This window comes from Limulus polyphemus, unplaced genomic scaffold (genome assembly GCF_000517525.1).
Source record: "Limulus polyphemus unplaced genomic scaffold, Limulus_polyphemus-2.1.2 Scaffold41, whole genome shotgun sequence".
Taxonomy (NCBI): domain Eukaryota; kingdom Metazoa; phylum Arthropoda; class Merostomata; order Xiphosura; family Limulidae; genus Limulus; species Limulus polyphemus.
In genome coordinates this window covers 313364-330811 of record NW_013665651.1, presented here as the reverse complement: position 1 = coordinate 330811, position 17448 = coordinate 313364, and the positions used below count along the sequence as shown (strand labels likewise).

The window sequence follows — 17448 nt, the reverse complement described above, 5'->3', positions numbered from 1 at the left end:
TAACTCTCTCAACATAGACTCGGTCAATTTGCCCAACCATGTCACCTCTTTGTACTTGATTAAAGTCTTTATAGATTTAATACTTCTAGCTTTCAATATAGTGTGTATATCTTCAAAAAATTTGGCAGTCTTTAAGTTCATATTATGTCTTTCACATACAAAAAATCATATTTTTAGTGAAGTATTTTTAATAAAATAAAAATTTGTCCATTAATATATTGAATATTTATTTTGAATATTCCGTGCCCAAAGTAATTTTCATGTTACAATTAAAAATACTTTCCTCATTTCAAAAATATCAAATTTCCTTTCTGTAATCCCTAGAACCTCCTAAATGCATTTCAAATGTGATTTTTTTGCAGTAAAACTTTATAGTTTATCTTTTATTTTCTCTACTGTATCTCAAATGGGATCTGTCAATTCGACCGATCTCGTAACCAAAAATAAAATTAAAATAAACCAAAGTTACCCTTTTTTTCTTTCTAGAATGATTTCAAATTATAACATAAAACTACATTCTTTATCTTAAGTAGCTCTAAGTTCGTAACAGAATACATCTACTTATAATTAAATTTTATTGTTTTATTGCCCTCTGAACCGTGTAACTACTATCTGCACCATTATATATTGTAAATCACTTGGGGAGCATGCACCTCACATTACTCAATTGAATTACATTACCCACAAGCTGCTCGTGTGCTTGCCTCATGAATAATTTTAATTATATTATTATTATTACTTATTTTACCTAATCTAGTCTTAAGTAACTTAAAAAGACCCGTAGTTTTAGATTTTAGTTACTTTTATAATAATAAATAAAAAATAAATATGAAAAACAAATAAAGTACTTACCCAGTCCTTTTTTTTCTTGCTTTCAGGTTTTCGAAGAGAGTTAACCCTAATTTTTTATACTATAGATAGTAATGCACTTAATAATTTTTATTCATTTAAATAATGCACCAAAGAATACAGACTAATAACATGCAAAAGTAGACAAATTCACTTACCTCTCAAAATTTTCCTGGCTTTCTATCTATGTGACAAGAATCATTACAAATTCATCTAAGTTAGTCGTTAACTTTCCAACAGGAACGTTGCTCGTACTCTGAATCAAATTGATATTTAACGGTTCAGAACATAACGTTATACAGTACGTAATTTGATAGATGAAAACCTTGAATTCTATTGGTTATAGGTAATATATAATGAAATGTAAGAGAGAAGTATCAATGAATTGTGAAAGAGTGGATGTGACAGGTGGGTGTGACAGGAGGGGTCTGATTTTCTATTTGATAGCTCTGTAATCAAACAAAATTGAAGGCTATAAAAATTATGGTTTGTTTGAGCAATAACAATATTATAGAAAGTATTTTACATTTAATTTTTTGAGGGGTGGTGGATAAAATAGGGATGATGACATGCCAAGAGAAATTGTGTCATGTGGGTCACACTAGTGGAAATTCAGGACTTTATTAAATGTTGCCTTGTAGAATTAAGAACTTAAAATTTGTATACTATTAAAATATGGATTATTAGCTATTATAATTGGTATAACAAACAAAAAGTAGTTTAATAAAATTTTTAATGTCAGACGCTAAAACCTTGTGTCATGTGCAGTAAAGGATACCCGGGGCAATAGGGTTAACTCACCTGTATTGTAGGATACGTCTTGCAGTCTGCAGTGCTATTTGCTCCAGGAATACTTCCAGCAGATCGACCTTCGCACTCATATCTGAACCTTAATGCACGAGATGCAGGCTGCTCCACAAGTCTTACATAAGGGGTAGGGTTTGTTGGCACCAATTTTGAAGTAACAAGAGAAACAGATGGGTCCATGACCTGCTGGTAAATCACTTCTTCTGAAAAAGTATGATGCTTTAACTGAGTAAACAACCTTATAAGTAAGTTCTTCACTTTCATAAACTGAAAATTATGTCACAGGAGGAACAATATTTTTGGTAATAATTTGCTAGGACTTAACTACAACTTACAACTTTCACCCTCTCATTTTGTTCCAATATATAAATAATCACACCAAATTTTATCCCTACTGAATAATATTTAGGGGTTGCTCAAGGTAGATGAAATTTTACCTTTTGCCTTGCGTTATATTTGCATATTCTAGAAAATACCCAAAATACTCAAATTCTAGAAGATTCAAGATAATTCTAGAATGTGATAGCACATTATTATGAAATATTCTAGCACATTCAGGAATATTCCAGAGTATTTCATATCATTCCCATTGTTCAAGAACCATCCAACTATAAATAATAATTGCTGTAACATTTTACTTCTGGAAAATTCTGTATGACATGACTAGTTTCTAGAACAAGTGGATCATCTGTCAGTGATTCTGTCTGGAGCAGGAGTAAACCAACTCCTAGATGTTCACAAGTTGATTTACAGCACTGGAGAGGCTCAAGCTTCTTCTGTGACACATTTGCTGGAAGAGTGAGGAGTCATTGATTGTGTAAAGGCAGTTTGCTTTAACACAACAGCAAACAGCACTGATCACAAAAATGAAGCATGTGTTCCGTTAAAATAAAAATTAAACAAGACTTATGTATTTGGCATGCTAGTATTATATCTTAGAACTTGTCCTGGTAAATATTTTCAAAGGCTGTATGGGGCTTTCCTCTGGTCCAGATATTGCAATTTTCAATTGATTCCAGCAATCTTGGATATATATGTACCAGTCCAATTATGAAACTGCAGTTGACCATGATGAAGTAGCAGAAGTCATAGAGGAAGTTAAAGACTGTCACTGAGTTTGCTAAATCTTTGGGTCAGCCAACCTGAGAGACAATTATTGAGAATTTCTTGAATTAGCTATAACTTTTTTGGGTAGCATCCCATTTTATAGAATGCAATTTATAGCACTTGGTACACTGCATCATGCGTGATGGATGGCAAAGGCATTATATGTCCTCAAGATCTAGATGTTTAAGGGAGAGTTTAAGCTCACTGACTGTGAGGAAAGTGGCCTCTGTGATATCTGCATCTTTGTTGTTTGAGTCTATCCTAGAGCATGGTTCACTGCTCCTGATATTTCTGCTCCTAGCAGTGATTTTAACTTCTTACAATATCTTTTTTTAAGTACAAGAAGGTGAATTTGGCCATTTCAAAATCTACCTGTCAAAAATTTGCTGGACATCTTGGTATTAGTATCTCAATGAGGAACTCATTGGTTTGGCATTCTTCTTATTCAGCTGTACACATAGAGACAAAACAAGAAGTGGTAAAAGTGTTAAGTGAGAAGGAAGACATAGATGAACCTTCAAAGTGCATCCAGCTAAATATCAGAAAGTCTGAAAACATGGCAATTAAATATTCTGTCACAAAGAACACAAAAAATAGTGCCATTTGTATTTATAGATTATGACCCTGAGGTATGAGAGCTCAGAAAGGACTACAGGGAGGCACTACAGACAGTTCAACAGTTGAATGTGGTAAATGATAATGCTGAAAGGGTTATGGCTCTTATTGAAGAACAATATAATGTCATCATAACAAAGAAAGAAGAGTAGAAGCAATTCCTCCTTCAAGTTGTGCAGTATCACAGAAGACACTTTCTTCATAGCTAAAAGGAAACAATAACAATGCAAAAGTGACTAACCACACCAAGATCATATAGTGAAGTAATTATCTGAATGTACATGCAACAAAATAATAACATACTTTAAATAAATTATTTATAACACATATGTTGTTAAATAATATAATACATAAGGGTACCAGGCTACTACAGTCTGGAATTTCAATCTCATTGAGCAACCTCTAAAAATGGTCCAAAATGGGTTAAGTTTGACACTGAATGATTTTTTTTTTGTATGGAACAAAATTAGGGGGTGAGATTTTAGAATTTTTTACCTGAAATCTTACCTACAAATAAGGACCACTCTAGTGTACATTTACTGAAATATACTAATAATAATAATAAAGCAAAATAAAGTTCACTGACAAAATTTACATACCTATGGAATTTTAACGTAAGAAATTTAAACATAAATGAGCATGTAATAAATTACAACTGTATGCTGAATACAAACACACTCACACTAGTATTAGTTTGCAGCCAATGTTCTGTAGAGAAGTTTCTAGTTACAAAGCTAGGTAAAGCAGCATGCACATATTTCACTTGTTTCTCAAGTTTATATAAATTTAGAAAGAGAAGTTAATTGTTGAAAAACATGTTACAAACACCATAGAGCTACTCTTATTAATAGACCATTAGTTATTTTATGCATATCAGTGGTAATGCAAAAGATTAGTCGTCTCAAACTTCATGAAACTGTCTTGTAAGCCTTAAAAAAGCTGAGTTAGTTTTAATGCCAGCCTTACCCACATCTTCAATGGTGAGAGAGTCCCGAGTAGGCTGAGCCCCTGTAGGAAACATGCCAGAGTATTCAAAATGTTGCAGAAATGCACAACACCTACAGCAGAACAATACATTCCATGTAACATAAAGCTGGTTATAACCCCATCAGAATTACATAGGTAATTTTTAGCAGGCATGCAAACATTTTGTTAAAGCACTAAATCCCCATGAAAGTGTAGAATCTAGTTTTACAGTGAAACAAAAGTAATACTAGGATAGTAGTTGAAAAACACCAATAGCAGAAACTGCAGCAGCTTTAGAATGATATTAAAATATTAAAACAGTACTTCAAAAAAATTAAATCCAACTTTTAATTAAACATTAGATAACCCAGGAAATGAACTTGTACAGACACTGGTGTACATAGATACAGGGGTTGTTAAAGACCTCAACTTCTTTTTGTGTGTGTGTGTGTGTGTGTGTGTGTGTGTGTGTGTGTGTGTGTGTGTGTGTGTGTGTGTGTGTGTGTGTGTGTGTGTAGTACAGTTGTAGTGTTTTAATTCATTTGTATCCACAGGCACAGGTAAACACCTGTGTTTTGGTTATATATGCAAGTATCATGTTAACTTAATTTGGGGGCAAAGGTAAGAATGGGTATCAATCAAGAGTACAAACATTGTTTTAGATATGTTGCAATAATATACATATATACACACACACACAAAGCAAGATTTATTAAATTCAGTCATGGACTTCATATATGAACACTATCAATTCAAGTACCATGTGGCTCAGAGTGTAAACTTACTTAAACCATTTCATTTATTTACAAATTAGTCAGTTAATCTTATTTCAATATTAGCTTTAACAGCATCTTTCACTGGACTGTAATTTGTTTTTTACAATTTCAACGCTGCAAATGAAAATGATATCAAAACATATTTTTCATGAACTACAGAATATGAAATTGGGTTTGTAACTACTGGACATTACATATTATACTGCCCTTCCACTAATTTGCAAAAACAGGAAGTCCAAGGCATCAAATTCATAAATCCATTGAATAACCTGAAGGTCTCAGAACACTGTACTATATGCTAAATGTTGCTACAACCATATAACATTGTCACACTCTTAACACAGTGAATGTTGTTTATCTGGTTATATATATATCTGTCTGTGTGTGTGGTGCTGTTAAGGATGAAGCTAAGAAATGCTACAAGTGGTACTTGTGTATTCCAAGTATTTTCAGAAGTTACAATCGTAGCCAAACAAACATGGTGTTTTTCTAAGTTGATAGTAGATAATGAACAGCCAAGATTGTGATCTATTCTTGTGATAATCACAAGTGAGCTACAGAGATTCAAAAGGCAATTTAAATTTTAAAATATTTTTTCAGAGTTTCAGCAATAAAATAGGATTGGTTGGAAACTGAAAACAAAGGTACCAAGATATTACAAATATTTCAAAGTGTTATGAAAATAGCACAACAAACATGTCTCACAGTGCCGATGGCAGAGCCTGACTAACTAAGGTCACAATTTGCTTTTATGATCATTACCAGTGAACTACAAAGAATCAAAAGGCAACTTTAAATTTTAAAACCCATATCAAGAATTTATTTTTTTACAATTTGGAGCTAGCAGAACCAAATTTAGCAGGTGGACTTGTGTGGCCCAATGGGTGTGCTTATCCATGTGTCATAAACCCCTCCCCTTACAAAGAGGGACTAAAATGCATCTGGATGGTCACACAGACATAATGGGCATTTAGGAGTATGTTTGCAGAGTTATGAATTTGAAACTATTGTCAGAATTTGTGTTCCAGGTCCGCACAATATCCCAGGGGAATAATTTTTAAAACATGTTGATACCCTCATGTGCCAAGTTTGGTCCCACCAGCTCAGGTATTATGGGCAGGTGTCCTAATGTTTTGTTTTCAGGTCTTAGGATATTTATAGAAGTAAATGGAGATAATATAGGAGTTTGACTGGTACACTGCGCCTCTCTGATTCATAAGGTGCTTTTGCAATCCACTGTACAACATGGGTATTTTGTACTACTGGGATGAAAGCATGGACAATCACAGACTTACAAAATTTCAGTTTTTCACCTTTCAAAAGGAAAATTCTGGGCATATAATATGCTGAGACATTCACTAACAGAAGCACTGATCACAGAAACCAATTAGCATCTAATCATAAAACCTGCATCAAAAGGCATACATTTTCATAAATTTTGTTAAAGATATAAAGATAATTTGACAGTCAGCAAAATAAAATATATGATTTAAAAAACAACTTACTAGTTTGTCCTTGGTTATCCTGCAATAAATTGGCACTATTTCAGTCTGTATTCAGTCTATACAAAGTAGATTGATCAAGATTGTTAGTACTAAGTATAGCTTTACTACATCATTTAGCAAAAGAGCAACTGTATACTAGCAGAAGCATCTAACTATAATGAAATAAAGAAAGTGTACTCTAAATAAATAAAACAGATGTATATCAAAGCAATGATGTGTGCATCTTATCCTAATGATACCATAGTAAAGTTTCTACTCTGCCCCCACTATTTTTTTTGTTTCATTTTCTTCTAATACTATTGGCTGGAGATAAGTTTTTTTACACAGTACAAAATACACCACCTCCAGTTATTTGATTATGCTATCTGACATTAAGGATAAAAGTATGTTTGTTTTTTAATAGTAATTTGAAACATATAAGCACAAGTGTAATACTACTCTAGCACTCTCATTCATGCAATTCACTATCGTTAAACCATTAACTGTTTATCGTATTTGTTTCATCCAACATAAATCTTATCTTATGTCTTTTCTAATCTCAAAATAAGAATAAACATGATGCTTCAAGATTTGACAATACATCACAATCTCATAGGCAAACTGTCCTACTGACAACAGTCTGTTTGACTGCTAGTATACCTAGCTATTATATGTATCATTAAGTTTCCCTTTGTAAAAAGTCTAAATGTTGGTAAATCTGCCGTGGCTATTTTTCCTATTAACAAAACTGTGTAAGCACAGTGGTAAGATTACTATACACAGTCTTCCACTGATAGTGGTCTATTACAACAGTGATAAACCTAACTATTGCAGACTGAATCTCCAACTATCAAAGTTCTGTTGAAGTGGTAATAAGTTTAACTATTTATTCCAAATACTATTTTTTAAGAACACATCAAAATACTAGCAAGCTCAGCTACTAGGTACCCACTTTCAACAGTCATTGATATATTCTTAATCAAAACCATGGCGTTTTATATCATCAACATAACCTTCTAAGAAACACTACTATTACAATTCAGTTTAACTAAACAAGAAAAAACTTAAATACAATTACATTTCAGCTCTACATAAATTTCACAAAAACATGAGCACATGCTTGATGGCCAAGTTTATATTGGTTTGTTTTGTTTGCTTATTAGGTATGTGTATCTCATGCTAAGATATTTTGGTAAAGCATGTGCACATTATAGCTTAAGTAAAAGGAATCACAACCATTTCTGTTAAATTTACATGACTCAAAACACCAATGAAATAATTGGTGAGATAACTTTATATTCTCAAATAATAACCCTCATTTAGAAAACTACATATCCCTCAAGTGAATATGTTCGTATTTGATAGATGGCTTACAGATAGTCAAGAAGCTATGAACTTGACATTTTATTATAGATATACAAATAATTCCACTAACAATTTATTAACTCGGCAATCCACATCTCAGAAAAATGCTATTACTAAAGTTTTTCTTTTATAAATTGAGACCAATCATTCATCTCAAACCTAGTATAACTCCAACAAGGTAAATTTTATAACATTTTCTCAACTTACTTTAAATTATCTTTTTGATACCTACTTATTTATAAGCCTAAAACAATGGATGCTAAAATTTTAGTCTCAATATCTATATGTCATTTTTTACAATTATCTTAAACAGTCTTATTTATTTAAGGAGATTTGTTTGTTTGTTTTGTTTTGTGAATTTCGCGCAAAGCTACACGAGAGCTATCTGCGCTAGCCGTCCCTAATTTAGCAGTGTAAGACTAGAGGGAAGGCAGCTAGTCATCACCACCCACCGCCAACTCTTGGGCTACTCTTTTACCAACGAATAGTGGGATTGACCATCATATTATAACGCCCCCGCGGCTGAAAGAGCGAGCATGTTTGGTGGTATGCGGATTCGAACCCGCGACCCTCAGATTGCGAGTCGAGCGCCTTATCCACCTGGCCATGCCGGGCATTTGTATAGTTATTAAAATAAAACTAGTTACCCTTATAATTATAAACATTTCTCATTCAGCAAACAATAATTGGTTTCTTACATTGTGTTGTGGTACATAAGGGCTTTAGACATTTATTTCATTACCTGTACTCCAGATTTTTTTATTGGGGCCAGATTACCTTTCAGTTTCCCAACTTTTGTTTTCAGATGGAAGATATAATTCAGTGACCCACACACACACACACCTGCAAAGTTCACTAAGCTACTGTGAGTTATACAATTTTCAGGTGCCTGCTATTATCTGTCCAGATTATTAAAAATAACAAACAAAATAAACTAAGTCTGATTGATTATTATATCATAGTTTCTAAGTCTACTTTAAACACCAATTTAGTAATTAAAGGCCTATTACTTATTAGCCATCTATAACAAATGTATTTTTCTCAAGACAAGCATACATTGGTGTTCTTTTCATAAAAAAAAAAAAATTGTCTGACATTAGAAATAAAGACTGATGAAACATTCAGTGTTTGTACAGCAAATACACAATGACAACACACGTCTTAGTACCTCACATAACTGAATGACTAATTATCTAGATCTGGATTATATCATCGTGGTTATGTTTCCTAGTACTTTTTGAACAGTTCTCTTTTAGTACCGAACTAAAATATCTCCTCTGATTCCATTATTTCAGAACTATATGTCTCATTAGTTCACTTTTACCTCTTGGTTTCTTTCAAATGTGATGATTTACTATTCCACATTTAATCTTAATATAAGTCTTTATAGTACTCAATATAAGAAATATGAAACATTTAATTCAACATGCTTGTGTGTACCTGCTTCTACACACTTACTTAACACAGGCTTAAAAAAAAACCTACAAATCCTGTGTTAACAATCTTACTATAATGGACTTAGCATGTAAGTCAGTATCTATGTATGTAACCAACACCCCTACGCCATCTATTGAATGGCACCACAAACAAAAATCCATAAAAAATTTTACACTTTAGTTACTTAAGATTCAGACAGTTAGAAAAATAACTGTGGTATGTGCAAAAACAATCTTTTTATAAAAGAACCCAATTTTAAACAAAAATACTCTTCTCACAACAAGAACATGACATTCACTAGGACCGTATGTGAGGGTTTGATTACATCTTTATTGATATAATTTTTAAATGTAGTACTGAGAAACTGGAGTTCTAAAAATATTTTTTCAATAAACGGTAGCACTTTTAATATATAAAAATATTACAGTTTATATCTGTAAAATTTATGAAAATTTTTAGCTCTGTACATTGAATAGTTTTGATAAAATAAGTTGCTTATGACTAAAGAGTGCAATCCAAACACTTTTCCCATGCAGTACTTCCCAGAAATAAAATTCTTTTTTTGAAAATGCTCACTTTTCTAAATATTTTTCAATGAGGTATAAATACTATGATTAGTAATTACTAGCACAAGCAGCTACCTGTAGGGCAGTGTTTCTGCTAGTATTTGAGGTATACATGTGGGTATCCTGTCATTAACAAAAAAAAGTTTCAGCTGCAAAGTAAATGGTACATTTTCCCATTCTTGAAAACATGGGGGACTTCTCACCATATACACCCTGAAAGTTATTCCTATGAAACCAACCATCAGTATCGAAGTTACACACTAATTACTACTAGGGTGACTAGAATACCCTTTGTATTTTGTATAGAAAATATTTTTTTCTATGCATTTTGTCAGATACTTAAAATGTTGACATAATTAAAATAAAAAAATATCTTACTCAATATGCTGAAAAATGTGGACTCCACCAGTAGAGAACAGTATATATAAACAAATCATTAATTTGAAAATTAATGTTATATTAACAGCTTTCTTGCATAATGCTTACTCTCACACATACATACAGGGATTATAAAGAAAATCTTATTATTTAAAATATAATTTATTTTGAAAACTGTTACAGGTGGGAAAGCCAAGCTACTGGATTGGTTCTAGGGGCTCAAACATATATATCATGGTGTAGTGGTAAATAAAAAGCTTAAGAGCTCTCTCTCTGTTCCAATTCATTCTTCGTAACTCAGTTATCATTTGACTGAAGTGCTGTTTAATCTCTCATTTTAAAATAATTAAAAGACGACATATTTTCAATACACTTAATAATTATAATTAGTAGTAGGTAAGCACCAAGGGGCTGAGAAAAGAGCTAGAGTATCCACTACACCTTTGCATATATATGAATACAAAATACTGCAGAATGAACAGAAAGAAAGGAATGGATATTTCATTTAGCACAACACATTTGAAATAAACATAAAATACAGAAGAACAGCTACAAGTTAATTAAAATTATATGCCAAACTAAATATGTTAAGTAGTGTACTAAAAAAACTTGCACTCTTTTTGCCTCACTCAGATGTGATTAATTACAAAGCTATTTAGACACTCCTTCCTTTTCTTCTCTGATTTAATGTACAACATCCACACTCTTTGCCATTTGTAAGCATTTCTAGGCTTGACTCTTGGCTGGTCAAGCATCAGAAGAACACTAATTATAATTATTCTTAATCAGAAAAGACTGAAGATACTACAAGATGTTTGAAAGCCCTGTTTTACTACATTCACTAGCATCCCTTTCATTAATTTTCAACAATACACTTGAATAAAATGTAAGTCAATGTGCAGGATACTGCAATAATCAATGATACCTGCAGCAATTTTATATAAATAGGCTTGATATGTTGACTGAGAATGAAAAAAAAAAGATGTTAAACATCTTTGGCAATGGTTTTCAATGAACATGTCTAAACTTTCCTAAATTTTGTTCCCTAGGTCAAGTAGTTTTTAAGATATAATAATTTTAAGTAAGGGTTTTTCTTTAGATTCTCACTATACATACATACGTACATAGAGACACACAAAGTCTGTAATAGTAATGCCCATTGACATTATATAAAATCTGTATAAATTTGTGGTCCTGCCAATTATGTGTGAAAAATAAAAACAAAAGCAGACCTAATCTTACTAGTTTAAAACAAATCTCATTCATAATTCCTCTGCATTCACAATGTGCAAAAGCTGACAACTGGAATTTTTCATCAACTAAGGTTAAATTCTAACTAATGAGGCCCAAACCATACTCCAAACAAAACAATAAAATACCTTGTTTCAACCTATCATCCAATTTAGGATCAACAAAGATTCAAAGTCTCTCTAAGTTAGACATCTATTGTCTTCTGACTCTGCATTTTCAGCAGTAAAATGCTATTGTTTTCCAGACAGACAAAACCTTCTTTATTCTGCTCATACCTATAATGTATATTAGGTATTGTTTTGTTTATAGATGATGTAAAGCAGTGTTAAATCTAGTTGCATAGGTGCTCCAACAACCCCCAAATTATTAACAGCTGTGCCTCAAACATACTGAAATTTGAACCAAAACTCCTACATATAATAACGATGATCCTAAAAACAGTATTGATAAACTACATTTTACATTGTTGATATCAATTGTGTGAGAAAAATACATTAAGAACAATAGCATGAAAAGATTCTTGTTCTACATTCTAATTATATCTACAGATCATATATTTAGGATTTTTAAAAAGGGTAATATCCTGAAAAAATATTCTTTAGAGTTATAAAACAAGTCAACTGTAGATTTTTTTTCAGAGAAATGTAGAAAAAAAACTTCAGTTAACTTGATCTTATAACTTTTAGCCTATTTGTTTATGAATATTTTATATATTGTTTAGTAGTCAGAATGACCTATCTCAACCATAAACTATTAAACATTGTAAGTTTATCTAAAGTTCATTTTCAGATTAGAAATTATTTTTCACAACCACCAACCATTGTCAGCTCAGGATGCAATTAAGTGTAAGTTCTGAACCTTCCAAATAATTTAGCATAATTAAAAGTATTAACAAAAAGAATATTCTCTAAATTTCTAAGAAGGAAAGAAAATTTCCCCTTATAAACCTGTTTGTCAGCCTTCACCGATAGACTAAATCATAGTGAAATTTCTGAGAAACAAAATTTATAATGATGAATCAAACACATAGCTGGCCTATCACAATCTACTACATACATGCATTCAAGATTATTTAACTTTAATGTGTTATCTTTCAACAACACAGTTAATAATAATATTTACTAAATGCATTTACATAACATTACAAAGCATCCATGATAACTTGATAAATGTTCTGATGTATTAGAATGTCATCAACACAGTAAATTTTCTTGCGCAATAGCATGTAATTTTGATGTAAGTTATTATTTGAATACAGCATAGCCCTAGTTAGAATACTGAATCTGTGTGTGGTTCAAAATGGCTATTATCCCAGGACTTTCAAGATTAGTGACTAAGCCATTATCAGTTAGTGTTCAAATTGTTAAACTACAGTAAAGCACGAATGTATTAACAGTAACATGAACAAAGTCGTGTTAAATGAAGAGAAATAAAAAAAGGTAATTCACAATGGAAAATTATACATGTAAAAACCACTCCCAAGAATGTATAACCAGATTTCTGTGGTTGCCACCAAGCTAAGTTAAACAATTATAGAACGCAGTAAGAGTAACTTAGGAAACTTTTTATAGTTCGAAAAGAAAGTGAATGCAATGTTGAAACAGGGAAATTTAAATTAACATCCAGATGTCCTGTTAAGCTACACTAAAACACAGTGAACAAAAGATACACTCCACATCTGAAAATTTTTATAAAAAGGCTTAAAATCATAATATCAGGATTTAGCTTCAAAACGAGTGAGTGTGTTATTCTAACCATATCGCATCACAGACCAATGACAGTGTATGGGGGTGCATACATAAACCAGAAACTTGCCACCATAGCCACCTTTGGTGTTGTGAATCAATGGTTATTTGGCACTTTGGTACAAGCATTTTAAGGTTATATTTGCAAGTAAGTGATGAATACAAATATTTCAATGTACCAATATCCCTTATGCTGGTTTGCTCTAAAAAAATCATTACATTGCAGTATAAAGATTTGTAATATAGATACCCTAAAAAGTTATTAGGAGAAAATACACGTGTTTTGTGCATTCAAATACAGGTACTAAATTTAAAATCCACCCATTTCTCATCCAAAAAGAAAGAACTATTATTGAATTTTTGTGTTCCAACCAATTTTTCTACATTTAAATATCAGATGTGCTGAGCTTCATATTTTTCACAAAAAAAAAAGTACAAGGCTTTAAATTAAAGCTTTTCAGTTAAACATGCTTATGTCGAATGAGACTTACAATTTACTTAATATGAAGTGACAGTAATGACGTGCAATAACTTCTACATAATAAGCAGAAAACTTTGGGCAAATGTAAAGCAAGTCACATTACTCAATGCCATTTAAAAATGTTTTAACTATTTATGTCTATAACCCCAACTAACTATTACTTTGAACAATGCTTAAATAGTAAGTAGGTCACTAACCACTCCCATAACATGAACAAACCAGCAAGCTATAGAAAGCAAGGGTTACAACTCTTCGTTAACCTGTCAAACTAAAGTAGATCAAGAGAGATATAAACTCAATGCTTTAAATATACACAAGCATCTTCTCAGTGGCTGATACATTTCTTCTTCTTAACCACTTAATTAATGGACTATTAATAAACAGTATTATCTGAGAAGTTATAAAAATATCTTGTACACAGCCAGCAATTCATTTTGTGTGTGTAAAAAACAAGAGAGAAAGAAGCAAGTTTCTAACTCATTTTTTATACTTAATATGATATGGGACTGGTAAATGTTTATTTACACATCACCATGTAACAAAATTATTGACCTAACTTTAATGCTTTACAAAGAATGAACTGGATTAACATCTTTGTATTACTACAGAACAGTACAATTGTTTACATACCATACAATAAACATGAATTAAATGTTCTTTAAGCATAATTTATTTAAAAATGCAAGTTCACTTATACTAAAAAATACCTAAATATACCTTTACCCAACAGGCTCAGCATACGTCAAAAAACACACACAACATTTAGAGTTTTGTACAAATTTGATCTTAGGCTGGCAGACAACAGTATTTTTAATGAACGATATATGGAGACTAGGTTTTATAATTTACTAGCTGGAATACCTGTTGTTGGATGAGTGAAATAAAAACTTGGTTGTAACAAAGGATAGGAAATTGTGCTTCTATTTTTTTTTCTTTTTAACAAAACAAACATTAAAAGTGCAATGAAAATACACCAGATACCAGTACTGAAAAGAAAGACATACTGTTTTCAAGAATTCTATCAATATGAAATTAGATGGGGGACTAACCCCATCATGACCTTCCTCAGGTCAATGTGTATGTCACTGTGTCAAATTTGGTTTTGATTGATCAAGAAATGTGGAAATGTACAAGGAACAGATACACACACATATTGATGTTTGTTTATTTAGAAGATTGGGGGGTCCAACCCCTTCATGATCTTTCTCATGTCATCCTATATCATTGTGTCAAGTTTGGTGCTGATTTTAAGAAATGTGGAAATGTATAAGGAACAGATTGGTGAAAGGTGTGAACAAACAGATAAAATTAGCTTTATATATTAGATTAGAAGCAAGTCTATTAGTCATTTCCTAATACTTAATCATACAAATAGCTTAAATCAAAGTACAATTATTCAAAGTATCATAGATAATAAGTATGAACATTTTATGTGATTAAATAAAAATAGAAAAACATCTTTAATTTTATGTATTATTCTTTTTCTTAAAATAAAATTTGCATTTTCCAAGCTACATCTTGTACTTCTGTATCTGTTTACACACCTACATCCAATTTATCAGAGAAAACATATTCCGCATTAAAATAACAATCAATAGCATGGAAAATAAATTTCTTGAGAATGTAGTATGTACATGTGATGGTACTCTGAACAATTTTACAATTACTTACACCAAAACAATCACAAATTACATTAAAACCAAATTAAACAGTCCTTCAAATCCATATACCTATCCAATGAAAATTAAAATTCAAACAAACTATGCACTTAACATTATCAGACAAACCGTAACAGTTTTTATCTATATTACTGTTTTTCAAATTTTTCAGTGCTAACTGAAGAATAGAAACCATTATTAAATGAAAATGACAAACAACTTCAGAAAAATGTTTAATTACTTGTATCCGACATTTCGGTTTACGCCTTTGTCAAGGGTCTATGAACGTCACAGGTTACCAAACAAAAAACCAGATGATAAAGATATCAGGAGATGACATATGCAGATTCATCCACATGCCAGTCTCAAGTATCCTGTCAAACGGTCAGTGAAAATGAGAAGCAAGAGTGAGAAAGGCAACAAAATTGATGCAATGAAATGTAAAAAGGTCTGCGAGCATCGATATCCAGAGGAGACTACACCAACTGGAAAAGTTGGCAAACCCATCCAGTAACAGAAGGAAGCAATATGTCCCTGGACGAAGAAGGGTTCCCAAGGCAGAAACAAAGGATTATGGGAACCCTGAAAAGAAGATGTTCACCATGCCAAATAACACAACACAGCCTGAACTGGACACAGAAGATGATCTGGGTCCAAACATGCAAAAGCCCAATCTAGGTAGAGTAGTAAATAATTATAGTGAAACAGAGTGGCATATGCATGTGTGCAACTTTAACCACAAGTGAAAAGAAGGAAATATGTCTTCAGAGAAAGAGGGTATAAAGAACCAGAAGCCAATGGCTTAAATGGGACATGTGTTAGAGCATGTAAATCATACTAAGATCCCAATCATGCATGGGAATCAGTGAAAAAGGAAGGATCAGAACAAAGGTGAAGAAAACACCTGGCAGTAATGGGAAGGGTGAAATGTAGTTTACAAAGCTGCCTGATAACCAGCTGTGGTGAAGACCAACAATCCATGATCGATAAGGTGATCAGATTTCCAAACTGAAAAACCAGAATAGCTCAGCCCTTGCCCCTAATTTCAAAATGATAATTACAAATTTAAAATAATTTAACACTTATTTAATTTACATTAAATTCCTTGAACTGTTCCACAATACTTCCAAATATATTAACATTGGAATTGTTCTTGAAATAATTTTAAGTACTTTTTTTGGTGATAGACACAACAAATGAGCAAAAATAGACAAATTATATATCCAAGAAATCTTTAATTATTCACTTTATCAAATTCATTTTTAAATAAGCTACTTTCTTACCCAGATTTATTTAAGAATCCATAATATTTTCAAACATACTACTCTTTTACTACTATTCGAAAGCGCTCGAGTTTTGGGTCTTATTTTAAGCCTATTACACTTTATATGTCATCCTTTGTGCTAACTCTTTTTCCATTACTTTGAAACCTTATAAACATATTTTTGTGAAGAATGAATGAAAAGGAGGAGTTCTGTTTTTTCATTAAATAGTCATAAAAGTCAGTAAATGACTGTATAAAGTTTGTTTTGACAAAGAGAATTTCTTTAACCATCTTGCTACAGGCAGGTCAAAGTGCACATGTCCCAACTTTTTAAGAGAGTTACATTCAAAATTTAATTATACTACTTTATTATCATGATATCTGAATTTCTTTTGTAATAAAACATAGTTAATAAATCAAGTTTTAATATTATACAAGTTTCAAGTTCTTAATTTTATAAGAAAATATTTGAAAATCCTCAATCTTCTCTTGTATGAGAATTGAAATTTGCTCTCTAGGTCTGTCTTCTCTAATTTAAATACTATCCCTCAAAAAAGTAAGAAATTTAATGTAAATTACTTATTACGATATAGTTATTACTCAGGCTTTCTATAGCTTTCAGTCTTATTTATTTAAGGAGATTTGTTTGTTTGTTTTGTTTTGTGAATTTCGCGCAAAGCAACACGAGGGCTATCGGCG

At 31.8% G+C, this 17448-nt stretch overlaps 1 protein-coding gene across 7 annotated transcripts in view; it reads right to left on the bottom strand.

The window, feature by feature from the left end:
• LOC106461895 (embryonic polarity protein dorsal-like) overlaps nucleotides 1-17448 on the bottom strand; it is a 33116-nt gene that overhangs the window by 12545 nt on the left and 3123 nt on the right. Inside the window, exons 2-4 of one of the 7 annotated variants that reach the window (XM_013921766.2) lie at nucleotides 6626-6681; nucleotides 4345-4436; nucleotides 1651-1859 (exon numbers count right to left, since the gene is read on the bottom strand). In XM_013921766.2, the coding sequence (XP_013777220.1) occupies nucleotides 1651-1859; nucleotides 4345-4399 (264 nt within the window). In that variant the 5' untranslated portion in view covers nucleotides 4400-4436; nucleotides 6626-6681. Of the gene's footprint in view, nucleotides 1-1650; nucleotides 1860-4344; nucleotides 4437-6625; nucleotides 6710-17448 lie in introns of those variants that run through there. The other 6 variants (XM_022389008.1, XM_022389003.1, XM_022388998.1 and 3 more) reach the window with 6 other exon arrangements.